The sequence below is a fragment of the Lontra canadensis genome, unplaced genomic scaffold (genome assembly GCF_010015895.1).
Source record: "Lontra canadensis isolate GAN:19392208 unplaced genomic scaffold, GSC_riverotter_1.0 scaffold3, whole genome shotgun sequence".
Lineage (NCBI taxonomy): Eukaryota > Metazoa > Chordata > Mammalia > Carnivora > Mustelidae > Lontra > Lontra canadensis.
Genome location: NW_022630997.1, coordinates 30,525,852 through 30,538,919, shown reverse-complemented (window position 1 = coordinate 30,538,919; position 13,068 = coordinate 30,525,852). Strand labels below are relative to the sequence as shown.

Genomic DNA, 13,068 nt, shown 5'->3' with positions numbered 1-13,068 from the left:
AAAAAAAAAACTTAAAGTTTTATGTTCTATATTAGATCTACGTTCAGCTCTCCGTTCAGCGGGGAGCCTGCTCCCCCCCCCCCACTGCCTGCCTCTCTGCCTACTTGTGATCTCTCTCTCTGTGTCAAATAAATAAAATCTTTAGAAAAAAAATAATAACTACAATAGGCGAAACTGAGAGTGTCACAGGCAATCTGGAACGTATGATCACCCAATTTTTTTTTTTAATGGGCAAAGACTGTGAATAGATTATTCCAATGAAGTGCGAATAACCAGTAAGCACGCGGAAAGATGCTCAACGTAGTCATTAGGTAAATGCAAATCAAGACCACAATGCGATATCATTTCAGATCTATGAGGATGGCTATAACCAAAAGGACGAACAATAATAAGTGTTGGCAGAAATGTGGAGAAGTTGGAACCGTCGTATACTGCTGATGGAAATGTTAAATAATGTAGCCACTCTGGAAAACAGCTCAGCAGTTCTTCAAGGAGTTCATCATAGAGTTCCCAGAGGACTCAGCGATTCCACGCTTAGGTGTATACCCAAGACTACTGAAAACATGTCACACCAAAACATGAATATCCGTAGCTGCATCCTTGGTGATATCCAAAAAGTGGAAACAACCCAGACGTTTAAGTAATGAGTGATTATACAAAATGGCATACACATACGATGGAATACTATTTCGCCATAAAAAGGAACAGGGTACTGTTATATGCTACAAGATGGGTGAATCTTTTTCTTAAACCCCTTTATTAAGGTATAATTGACATACAAAATACTATATATTTTTATTTATTTTAAGGATTTTATTTATTTATTTGACAGACAGAGATCACAAGTAGGCAGGCAGAGAGAGAGGGGGAAGCAGGCTCCCTGCTGAGCAGAGAGCCCTATGCGGGGCTCGATCCCAGGACCCTGAGATCATGACCTGAGCCGAAGGCAGAGGCTTAACCCACTGACCCACCCAGGAACCCCTCCAGCATGTTCTTAATAGTGTTTCTTTTTAGTTTTTTAAAGATTTTATTTATTTATTTGAGAGAGATAGAGAGAGTGCATGAGAAGACAAAGGGGGGAAGGGCAGAGGAAGATGGAGAAGCAGAGCCCAATGTGGAATTCCATCCAAGGACCCCAAGATCATGACCTGAGCCGAAGGCAGAGGTTTTAACCCACTGAGCCACCCCCAGGTGCCCCCAAAATATTGTATATATTTAATGTATACAACTTGATGGGCTTGGAGATGAGTATATAGCCATGAAACAATCACTACTCTCTATGCCAAACAAGACTGATGAATCTTGAAAACAATATGCTAAGTAAAGGAATCCAGTCACTAAAGGTCACGTATCGTATTATTTCCTTTATATGAAATGCCCACAATGGACATAGAAAGAGAAAAGAAGGAGAATAGTGCTTGGCAGGGGTTTGGGGGAAGAAGAAATGGGGAGTGCCTGCAAGTGGGTATAGATTTCTTAAGGAAACAATGACATTATTCTGGAATTCATTGTGTTGGATATACAACTTTGTGAATATACCAAAAACTTCTGAATTGTACACATTACAAAGGTGAATTTTATGGTATGTGAATTATATCTCAATAACTTTTTAAGAGAAAAGAAAGGGATGAAAAGGAACCTACAATTAAAAGATTTATCAATTTGATTTAAATGAGTAAAACAGGATCTAGGAATGCACATGGGAGGGATAAAACTATAAAGAAACAGAAGGACGTGGTGACTATAGAAGTCTGGATAATGGTTGCCTTTGGGGGAGTAAGGGGACTATGACTGAGATGGAGAATATTGAAGGCTTTCTGGAATGGGTGACAACGTTCTATGTCTTAGCCATCAGTGATTGTTAAAAGGTTTTCATCTTAGAATGACCCATTAAGGGGCACCTGGTTGACTCAGTCATTAAGCATCTGACTTGGGCTCAGGTCATGATCCCAGGGTCCTGGAATCAAGGCCCACATCAGGCTCCCTGCTCAGCAAGAAGCCTACTTCTCCCTCTCCTGCTCCCCCTGCTTATGTTCCCTCTCTCACTGTATCTCCCTCTGTCACATAAATAAATAAAATCTTTTTAAAAAGAAAGAAAAAAAGGATGACCTTTTAAGCTACACATTTGTTGTAATGGTTCTCTGTGTCTGTTCTCCTACAATAAAAGTTTAAAACAATTTCGAGCATTACCCTGCTGAAAATATTTTCAGACAAATCCCCAAAAAAGCACTCTCTTTCCACCTCCTTTCTTAAAATATAAATCCAACAATGTTCATCAGTTATGTTAAACTTGTCTGAAGGGAATTATCCTGAAATCCTGCCAACAAATGCTAACCAGCTAAAAGGCCCAATCATTCTTTCCATCTAAGAGAACATCCACCATCCAGAAGGGCAAATAACCGATCAGGTGGGCCAGCCAGACACCCTCTCGGCTGTTAGAGATAAGAGTTTCCTGAGGCTTGAACTTGCCATTCTCATGGCTGGAAGCGTCAGGGATTTACAGCTTCCACATCAAAGGCAACCCCAAACACAGGAGGTAATGCCAGCAAACTAGTCATCGTCCTCTCCATTAAAACAAAACAAAAGACAACTGTTCCCCTTGTTCCAATGCATACACGTGATCCCACTGCAGAAAAAAATATCTGCATTCCACTTCTCTGTACAAGCTCTATCCAACCCATGTCACAGGTGACCTTTACATTCTGTCCACTGGAGTAAAGAGATGCCTAGAGGGAGGACCAACAGTTGGGAACCATTGGTGGCTCTGGATTTCTATGGCAGCCCTGACCGCACTCCCCAACTCTGAGAGGGAGCAACCTGTTTGGGGACACTTTGACTCCATTCCAGTCCGCCAGCCCTCAAGGAGCCACCCAAATTTATATGAACGTTGTAATCTCTGTCCGATTGCCAGTTCCGTTTCAGAGCCAGCTGGTACTGACAACACAAGGATACTGTTGGTGGGGTTGAACTGTACACCAGGCACTGTTTCCATTGCTTGGTGCCCATCAGTCCCAGCCTCTGAGGCAGCCACCATCAGCCTTGTTCCAGCATGCTGGGGTGCCTCTGGGCTTGCCTCCAAGTGTTTCAACACAGTCTGCTATACCGTGAACTAAAAGGGGACCATTAATTTTCTAAAGGATGGAGAGATCCCACCCCTCAGATAAACCCTGTCTTCCTTCCAGTGAGGAATCTCAGGGAAAGTGTCCAGCCCATGGGTGTGCTTTTGGGAGGCAGCTCTGTTGTCAACCCTCATGTTGTTTTCCCTTCCAAGGCTCCCCAAGGCTCCCCAAGGCCTCCATATTGACTTGATTCTCTGAAGGCTTCTGCAGTCATCTGCTAACCCCAACGTCTCCTCCATCTGAAGCCTCGTTGCCATTCAGGGATCTCCTTGGTCTCCCTTCCGTAAGTTCCCACACTAGAGTGCGTCCTGGCTCCAGGGACTCTCCTGCAGGGGCTTCTGGCTTCCAGCAGCCCCTTCTGTCTACTCTGGCTCAGCCTAGAAGCTCTGCCCATGCACTTGACCTCCTTGCCTCCGCCATTCATTTATTTAACAAATACTTACCATGGAGTTAGTATACTTTAAGCTACAAACAGAAAGGTAAAAATATGACATCCTACCCTCACAGTTCTTATGTTCTGGTGGGGATGGGCAGAGGGGGACAGATACTGAATGCGGAAACAGATAAACAAAATACGTTCAAAGAGAGACAGCCTATGAAGAACAAGGAGACAAGGGGACTAGGACACACTTGAACATGCCCTATGAGCTGAGGCCTGAAGGCTGAGAAGGTGCTGGCTGCAGGATAAACTTTCCAGACAGAGAGAACAAAGGGCACAACATGTCGGGGTTCGATAGATTCTAAGAACAGAGAAGCAGGCTGGGCAGGAGCGTGGTGAGGGAGGTGATCAAGGAGACCCAGAGGTGTGAGGGGGAGTTGCACAGCTGGCCAGGTGCCCCTCTGCCTCACTTCTCAGGCTAAGAAAGGAGTTGGCACTATTGTCTAGGAGCAATAGGAAACTTGGCCTGCCCACTAGCTTGCAGAAGTGCAAGGCCCAGCAGAAGACTTTCTGAGACAATCATGCCGCTGACTATTGACTAGGGCTGAGAGGGAAGAATTGGTTCCATCTCCAGCTTCCTAATTGCCTGGCTGTGCGAGCTTGGGCACAGAGCATATATATACTTAACCTTTCTGAGCCTCAGTCTTGTCATCTGGGAAATAGGGCTAATCATAGCAGCTACCTCATGTAAATGTTAGGAGATTATATTAATAGGTTCGGTATGTAAAAGGTAATGAATATATCTTATTTCCCTTCTCTTTCCATCTCTGCTCCAACCACCCAGAGAGGGATTTTAAGCATCAGAGCTGCTGAGAAGTTTCCAAGTATGAGATTCTCAAGATATGGTGCTAATTGTTTCCATCTGTCTGCCAGGATTGAGGTGCTATAAACATCCCATTTTAAGCCTTAGCAAAATGCCTAAAATACCTCAATGTCCCCAAAATAGACACCCTAGAGAGGAACCAGGAAAGGATGTGGAGCTCCCAGGGAATCAAAGCTCTCAGAATGATCCTTTTTTCCCTCCTCCTTTTGGTCCTTGTGTCTCCTTTCATTCCTTCTCCCTTTGGACACTCATTAAAAACCATCTGCCAGCACTCAGACCAAAATCTAAGCAAAACTTTCCAGAAAGCAAATGGCATCCTCTCCCCAAGAGGAAAAGACAACTTCTGCCTCATCTGGGCTCTGTTTAAAGGACTGAAGGTGCCAGGGCTCTTAACTTCCAGAAATCTCCCACAGGGTTCTCCTCGAAACTTGATCTCAAGTGGGTAATGGATGAAATTGTGCCAGTACTGTACTCTTCACACAGACCCTGCCCTACTCTCCAATATAAATACTGCCGCACCAACATGGTATGACCTTGAACAAGTAACCTCTCAAAATCTCTTTCCTCCACTATAAAATGGAGATGATATTTCTTACCTTTCAAGGTGGTTGTGAGAAACAGACAAACTAATGGAAAAATGGCAACTAGCAGATATCTTACCTTCCTTCAGTCTTCCAAGAGGGAACCTTGCATTTCCAGATAAGAGAATGGATACTGAGGTATAAGAAAACATTCAGAGTATAGAGTAGTGTTTCTCCCATTATCCATCTTTTATGTAACATTTTCCCAATATTTGCTATATTACCTGTGCTCATAAGGCAAGTTTTTAAAAGTGCATTCATTTTAAGGGGAAACTGCATATTGTTATAGGAAATGGAATATTAGTATAATTAGATATAAATAGAAGGTGATTATAACTGTTTTTTTAAAATCATTGAATTCTTGCCAGATAATATTGTCCTCCAGTGAGCCTAAAGCTTGGTCTTTCATTGTGAAAGGAGCAATTAGTTTGAGAAATGGGAAGGCTCATGTTTCTGGACAGACTTTTCTTCTTGACATAATCCGAAGAATTTAAGTAAAATGTGAAACACATAACTCAATGTGATCAATGCAGTTCCTGTTCCACCTGTGTTCTCTGGTCCAGCCTGTCCCTTGGGAAGCCCTGTGCCATCCTTTATGTAAGGTCTCAGGGCCAGTTTTAATGTAATCTGTACTCAGAGTGGATTGATTGAGTCCTCACCAATATTACTTAAAGGTAATGCCTTCTAAGGAGAATGGCCCCTTGCAGCTTATGAAACTTCCAGACATTTTTGTGATTCCCACAAAAATCCTTCAAAGGATTCCTTCGAAGGCAAGGCAATATGATCTTCATATCCAAATGAAGAAACTGAGACATTAACTGATTTAAGATCCCAAAACTCTGGCTAGTAAGGGCAATTTAAGTTTCTAAAGTAGGGGACAGTGGGATTGTAAGCTAACAAGACTAATTAAAGCTACATATGTTTAAATCATTATTCAATTTATTAAAGTTGTGTATTCTAGATGAGAATCAATCTTGCTAGGTTCATGAAAATGGTCTTGTATTTCAGGGTGGGTGTTTTGGACTCTAAGCAGGACAGAAAAATAACAATAAAAAAGTAAAATAAATTTGTGAATTTTAATAGCTACTGTCTTTTCTTGAGCCTTTAAATTCAGCTTAAAACTATTTTTTAAAAGATTTATTTACTTATTTGACACGCATACACATATATATATATATATATATAGAGAGAGAGAGAGAGAGAGAGAGAGCACACAAGCAGGGGTAGCGGCAGAGGAAGCGGGAAAATCGACTCCCCACAGAGCAGGGAGCCTGATGTGGGGCTCAATTCTGGGATCCTGGGATTATGATCTGAGCCAAAGGCAGATGTTTAACTGCGTCACCCAGGGGCCCCCAGCATTAAAGTACTAAGATCCATTCATCTCGGGACGCCTGAGTGGCTCAGCCGGTTAAGCATCTGACTCTCGATGTCTGCTCAGGTCATGATCTGAAGGTCATGAGCTCAAGCCCCACATCAGGCTCTTCACTGAGCACAGAGTGTGCTTAAGATTATCCCTCTCTCCCACTGTCCCTCATCCTCCTGGCACTCTTGTGGGCATGCCCTCTCTCTAGAGAAAAAAAAAATCCATTCATCTGAGATTTATATATAAAAAGAACCAGTTTACATATTTTATTAATGTTCCACTAATTCATAATGTAACTGTGCAGTTCTGCAAAGAACCAGTTTTATTTATATATATATTAATTTGAATATATTTATTTATGTATTCGTTTCTTTAAATTGGCTTACATGACAGTGGGGCTGGCAAGGCTGAAATCCATAGCAGGCTAGAAACTTGGGAAGGAGTTGATGCTGTAGTCTTGAAGCAGAATTTATTCTCCACTGGGGGAGCCTCAGTTTTTAAGGTCCTTCAACTGTTTGGCTGAGGGCCACCCACATTATCAAGGATATGGCCCTTAATTTAATGTCGACTGATTATAGATGTTAATCCCATCTATAAAACACCTTCATGGCAAGAGTCTTACCACTGCCTCAACCCAGTCTCCATCCTACAGAGCTCTCTTCCTGAAACACATTTGCCCATGTTACTCCTCCACATTAAAACCTTCACTGGCTATTTCCCGTAGAATCATTTCTGTTTCCTGCCTCCTGAACGAGGCTTACGGGATCTCCAGTCCACCCCTCCAGACTGAGCTCCAGCCCCTTCCCCCTGCCTCCATAGCCTCTCCAGCTCCAGAAGAATCACAGCTCTCTCAACTCCTGTGATCCCAGTGCCCAGTGCCAGGTGGGGACACCCCTGCCTGGAGTCCTTTTTTCCCTGTAGGCTGAATGACTGAGAAAGTCAATGAATAAGCAGGGAGCGGCCTGTATTCTGAGAACCAGCATCATACAGAAAAGACACCGATACAAGAAATAAATGGGGTACTTTTATGACACTTTCTCTGCGTGTCTTAACATATTTCCTGTCTCGGCAGACACTTTGCCACATTTCTTTAACCTATGGAGAAGTACATTCTTAATTTTTAAAAATATTTTATTTATTTACTTGCTTGAAAGAGAGAGAGTATGAGTGCATAAGCAGGTGGCAGGGCAGAGGGAGAAGCAGACTCCCCCATGAGCACAGAGCCTGACTCAGGGCTTGATCCCAGGACTCCAAGATCATGACCTGAGCAGAAAGCAGACACTTAACCGATTGAGCCACCCAGGCATCTGTGGGGAAGTAAGTTCTGACAGCTTAGTCTCAAAATCTACCACTTGACTCATACCAGCCCACCCCAAACTGGTCCATTTCCACCATTCTGTAGCTCTCCTCCCTCCCTTCCTTCACTCCCTACTCTATTTTCAATGATATTGGGCTTTTACGTCAAGAAATTACAGGGAAAAGGAGGTAGAGCAGTAGAACTAAGGCAAGGTGGGGGGAAAGGTAATTAGAAATAGAGCTGCCAGTGACCAAGAATGAGACGAAGACCAAGACTGGGGAAGGAGAGTTAGCCAGATAGTCCCAGGCACGAGAGGTCAGGGAGGAAAACAGCTAAAAACACTGAACTCAGGGCCAGTAAACACTGAGAGGAAAATGGAAATAGCAAAGCACAGTGGCTGCGAGGTCAGGTTGCGAGGTCAGAGTTGGCCTGACCTCTGTCTACCTTGGGTAACTTATTTTTTTCCCCTTCACTCATCTATAACCTGAGTTATTGCATCTGACACACAGTAGCTTCTCAATAAACTATAAACTTTTTATAGGATTAATGTTGAATATGAAGAGAAGACAGGGGATAGGGTAGGGACAAACCCACAGAACTGGGGCTTTTGAAAGCAGAAATGGCTTCACCCCTGGGGCTGCAGGTGGCACTGACCCCAGTCACAGTGTGACTCAGACCAGCTGTAAGGTCATCGCCTGGGAACTTGTTAGGAAAGGCAGACTCAGGCCTTTCCTGGGTCCTCTGGGTCAGAATCTATATTTTGGCAGGATCACCAGATGGTTCATCTGCCCATTATAAGTTACGGATAGCACTGCCTGAGGTCCCATTGCTTATTTGGAAGAACCAGGTACAGGTGGGCAATAGCCGCAGCCAGCTAAAATTTGGAGGTAGAATTACTGTGTTAGGGCCTGTCAATGCTCTGGGTACTTGGGTAATGACTCTTTTAGATTGAAGGGGAGGAATTTGGTGGAGGACTTATGAAGTGAGGCCATGAACCTGGGCTAGCTACATAGTATCAGGTGGGCTTGGGTGGCCTGAACACGGAAGCTGTGAGTGGAGAGGACCTGTAAAAGGGGACAATACGTGAAAGAAGGTAACTACTAGGGCCAAAGATTAGAGATACTGAGGGGGGAGAGATGGTCATCAGGACTGTTCTCATATGTGCTCCTGTGTGCCCGCCCCACATTCCCTGCCCCACCAAGAGCACTCTCTTGGTCCAGCCAGACCCTCTGAACATGGCCTGTCCTTCCTCTACAACCTCAAGTCCATGGAGCATGACTGATACAGAGGCAGCATGGGCAAGGGGCAACACCCAAGAAGATTTGCATCACTTTCCAGATATCCCCGAAGGCTTAAAACACAGTTTGAAGAGAGTAGTATTACATTCACTTTCTAGAAAAGCAAAGTAAACATTGCCTTCAAAATAAAAGGATTAATGCAGACAAACTCAGCCAAAATGAATTCTATCAAGCACTGATATGTCAGAGCTGAGGATTTAGATGCTAGGAATTCAAAGTATAGGACCCGCTCCTCCTCCATCAGGGCTCTCCGGTAGGGGAATGAGCACAGATTCTGTAGGTATCTGAAAAAATCCAGTTACTTCTCTTCAAGACTGCAAATAGTAGGGCACCTATGTGGCTCAGTCAGTTGAGCATCTGCCTTTGGCTCAGGTCATGATCTCAGGGTTTGTTTCTCCCTCTCTCTCTGCCCCTCCCCGCCAACTTGTGCTCTCTTCCTCTCTCTCTCAAATAAGTGAATAAAATCTTGAAAAAAGAAAAAGAGACTGCAAATAGCTCTCAACCTTCTCCACTCTGTATTTAAATCCAAGGTTATCTTTCTATGTTGGTCTTTTCAAAAACTCTAACATTGCTTTGTACCTCTGAATCCACTCCTGTATTTCTTATTTTGGTGAGTGGTATGTTGGTCCATAGAGAAAAGCACATATTCTTTTTAATTCATTTCTTGGTCCTTACTTCTCCCATCCTTGATAATCATATTCCCATCCCTATGGATTCCACCTCTTTAAAACTCTCTAGGATCCCATGCTGTGCTGAAGAAGGTTCCTACCCACTAATGAGAGTCCATAATTATATCTCCAGGAGTTTTGTAAGATGGTTGTTAAACATAGCCATTGTAAAAAAAAAAAAAAAAAAAAAAAAAAAAAAGTCATATAAACTTCCAATTAAATAAATTATGTTCATAATATACTCAAAACCCCTGATTTTCCTAATTATTTGGCTATATTTCATTATTGTCTATGCTCTTCAGCTCCTTTAAATCCACTGCATTTGTGTGGCAGAAATACCATATAATGATGTGGTAGTATATATCTTTTCAAACTTTGTGTTTAGTGTTGCATCTTGGGAACTTGGAATTGACCACAGAGTAAGTATTTACACCACAGAAATTGGCAGAAACTACACATCAGGGCTTGGTTTATGGTTTTGTTTATTATCTAGACTTAAAAAAATGATGGAGAAAATGTTAATTCAGATTAAACCTAAAAGTGTTTCATGTCTAGATCTGTTGTATTATGAATAGCACAAAAATTGAGGAAATGTTCTTCCAGAATTCAAAAACTATTATCCAATTCAGCAGTCACTCATGTCATTGACAAATGAGTGGAGTTAAAACATTCACCTTCATTGCTTAGCTTTCTTCTTACTCGTCAGTGTAAACAGAATAGCAGCCAACATTCATGTTGCGGCTATACTCATTGGTCAGTCGCAACCATAGGCTGACTGAGGATGTCAGAGTTCAGCAAAATCAATGTATGCAGTCTGTGTGAACGGACTGGCTATATGAAATTTGGAATAAAGAGTTATATATTTTACAACTTATCAGTTATGCAACATGCACATCCTTCATATAAATACAATTTATAGGGGCACCTGGGTGGCTTAGTGGGTTAAGCTTCTGCCTTTGGCTCAGGTCATGATCTCGGGGTCCTGGGATCGAGCCCCACATCGGGCTCTCTGCTCAGCAGGGAGCCTGCTTCCTCCTCTCTCTCTCTCTGTCTGCCTCTCTGCCTACTTGTGATCTCTGTCAAATAAATAAATAAAATCTTGTAATAAATAAATAAATGCAATTTATAATAAACTTATACATGTGTAGATGTATGAATGTTCTTTTATCTTCCTTTTTGCAGTGTTGGCAGCCTGTGCTTGGAGGGTCTGTACATCCCCACTGCTGCTTCCTTAGGTTAATCTGCCTGTCGTCATCCCAAGGCTTCATCCCTTCCAACCCCACATGTATATTACTACCAGAATAGTCTTTCTAATAATTAAATACAATCATGACATCCCCTCATTAAAATGATCGATGGCTTTCCAGAACTTTCTGAATGGAATGCAAGACATGGAAGGCTTTCCTTGCTCTGCCCTGTTCACCTCTGCAGCCTCCTTTCTACTCAGATGCCCATATTCACACATCACTACAGTCACGCCACGCTGCCTGTAGTTCCCAGAATACGCTCTACTTATTCATACCACTGGGCTCTTGCGCATGCTTTCCTCTGCCCGGGACAGCTTGCCCCAACTCCTCTCCTCTCACCTCCTGCAAGCTCCCACCTGGCGTTCAAACTGCGCTCACATACCATCTCTTCCAGGACCCTGTACCACTCTGACCCTTGCTACTGCCACCCCTTGTCATACAGGCTCACCTCGTGGGCTCCCACACTCACCTGGAAGATCCCCCGAGCAGAGACTTAGCACTTGGCTTGGCAGCCAGGATATACCTTGCTTATCTGATTAATTCATCGGCTTCAACTCTAACCCACAGCAAACAACAGCATGTAGCCAGGAGAAATACTCACACCTCATCTCTGAATTCAGTTGTTACTTAAAAAACAGAAGTCACAGGGTGCCTGGGTGGTTTAGTCATTAGGTGTCTGCCTTTGGCCCAGGTCATGATCCTGGGGTCCTGGGATCGAGCCCCAAGTCAGGCTCCCTGCTCAGTGGGGAGCCTGCTTCTCCCTCTCCCACTCTCTCGGCTTGTGTTCCCTGTCTCACTGTCTCTCTCTTTGTCGAATAAAAAAATAAAATCTTTAAAAAAAAAGAAAAGAAAAGAAAAGAAAAGAAAAGAAAAAAAACAGAAGTTAGATGAACCATTCACACTTTTTCCCATTGTTTTCTAAGAGTTGATTAGAGAAAGCCTGAGACTTTAAAGTGCTGACTTTCTTTCAACATAACCAAAATACCCATTTCTGGAAGATGGTGATAGTTTTATCATTTACTGGGCTACTCCTCTGCTTCAAGCATTGTGCTAAGTGCCTGACATATGTCACCTCATGTATCCCTAGTAACGCTACAATGTAGGTACCATTATCCCCATTTTATGGATGAGGAAACTGAGTCTCTGGAAAATTAAAATATTTGCTTTGAATTTGAATTTGCTAACAGAGGCTGAGTCTCAAAGAAATGATTCACACAAGGGTTGGTCTGCCTCTGAACCCCACGTTTTCTCTGCTGAGCCCATTCTTTACTGCTTTAAAGCAAATTCATCATTTGAATCAGGCCCCACTATTAGCCTAGACCATATAATACTCTAAATAATACGGCGGAGTCACTCACACAGGCCTTAGTCCAGTTGTGTTTTCTTTGTTCCCAACACTCAAAGCTAGTAAAAAGATTTGCCCTTCACCTGACCCAGCTTTACAGAAGAAAAGTGAACACCGAGAAGTACCTGTGTCCTGAGGCAGAGGCTGCATCTGAATGTCTCTGCGACCGCAATCAGGTCTAGGCCTTCATCAGGGACAATTTTCCAACACGGAGCAGGGATCTCTTGCTCCTCTCTGCTGAGCTGCCGTGGCCACTGGTGCTGCTGCCTCTGTTTACTGTTTGTTACTAAGCACTTGGCTGCCCAGGGAGGGAGTCAGCAAAGGGCCTTCCCTTTCCTGCCACTTGCTTTCTTGCCCTGAGCCCCAGGAAGTCTCTGACCTGTTCACAAACAGAGCCACCCCCAAGGTGGGTGACCTGAGGGAGAGCTTGTAAGAGCTCAAATGGATTAGGTGCCACTGAAGACAATAGGATTGTGGCTCAGCAGGGGTTTTGCATGGATGTTGCTTTATTTCCTGGTCCAATCAAAAGAAAGGGCCCTGGGAGGAACCAGGGGGCCGCCAAGAACAGAGCCTTAGTCTCATTTATTCCACGGCCCTCTGTGCGCTTCACTGGGCCCAGGCTTTGGACCCGCACCCAACAGGGTAGAGTAAGGTGCAAGATCCTGGTGAGGAATGATGACTTGGAGCTGCCAGGGGGAACGCAAGGGGAATGTGAGTGTGGTTACTACAGACACACAAAATTAATAATAACAATAATATAAGTAACTCCACAAAGAGGGCAAGAGGAAACTTTTGGAGGTGATGGATATGTCTATGGCATAGATCCTAGTGTTGCTTTCACAGGTGGATACTTAACCTTCAAACTCATCACCTTAAATAAATACATTA

At 43.4% G+C, this 13,068-nt stretch overlaps 1 protein-coding gene across 1 annotated transcript in view; it reads right to left on the bottom strand.

The window, feature by feature from the left end:
• The window catches only part of FRMPD2 (FERM and PDZ domain containing 2), an 88,602-nt gene extending 76,263 nt beyond the window's left edge, over positions 1 to 12,339 (bottom strand). The window contains exon 1 of the mRNA XM_032838069.1: positions 12,306 to 12,339. Coding sequence (XP_032693960.1) covers positions 12,306 to 12,330 — 25 coding nt within the window. The 5' untranslated portion in view covers positions 12,331 to 12,339. The remainder of the gene's footprint in view (positions 1 to 12,305) is intronic.
• Between the last annotated feature and the right edge of the window lie 729 nt (positions 12,340 to 13,068).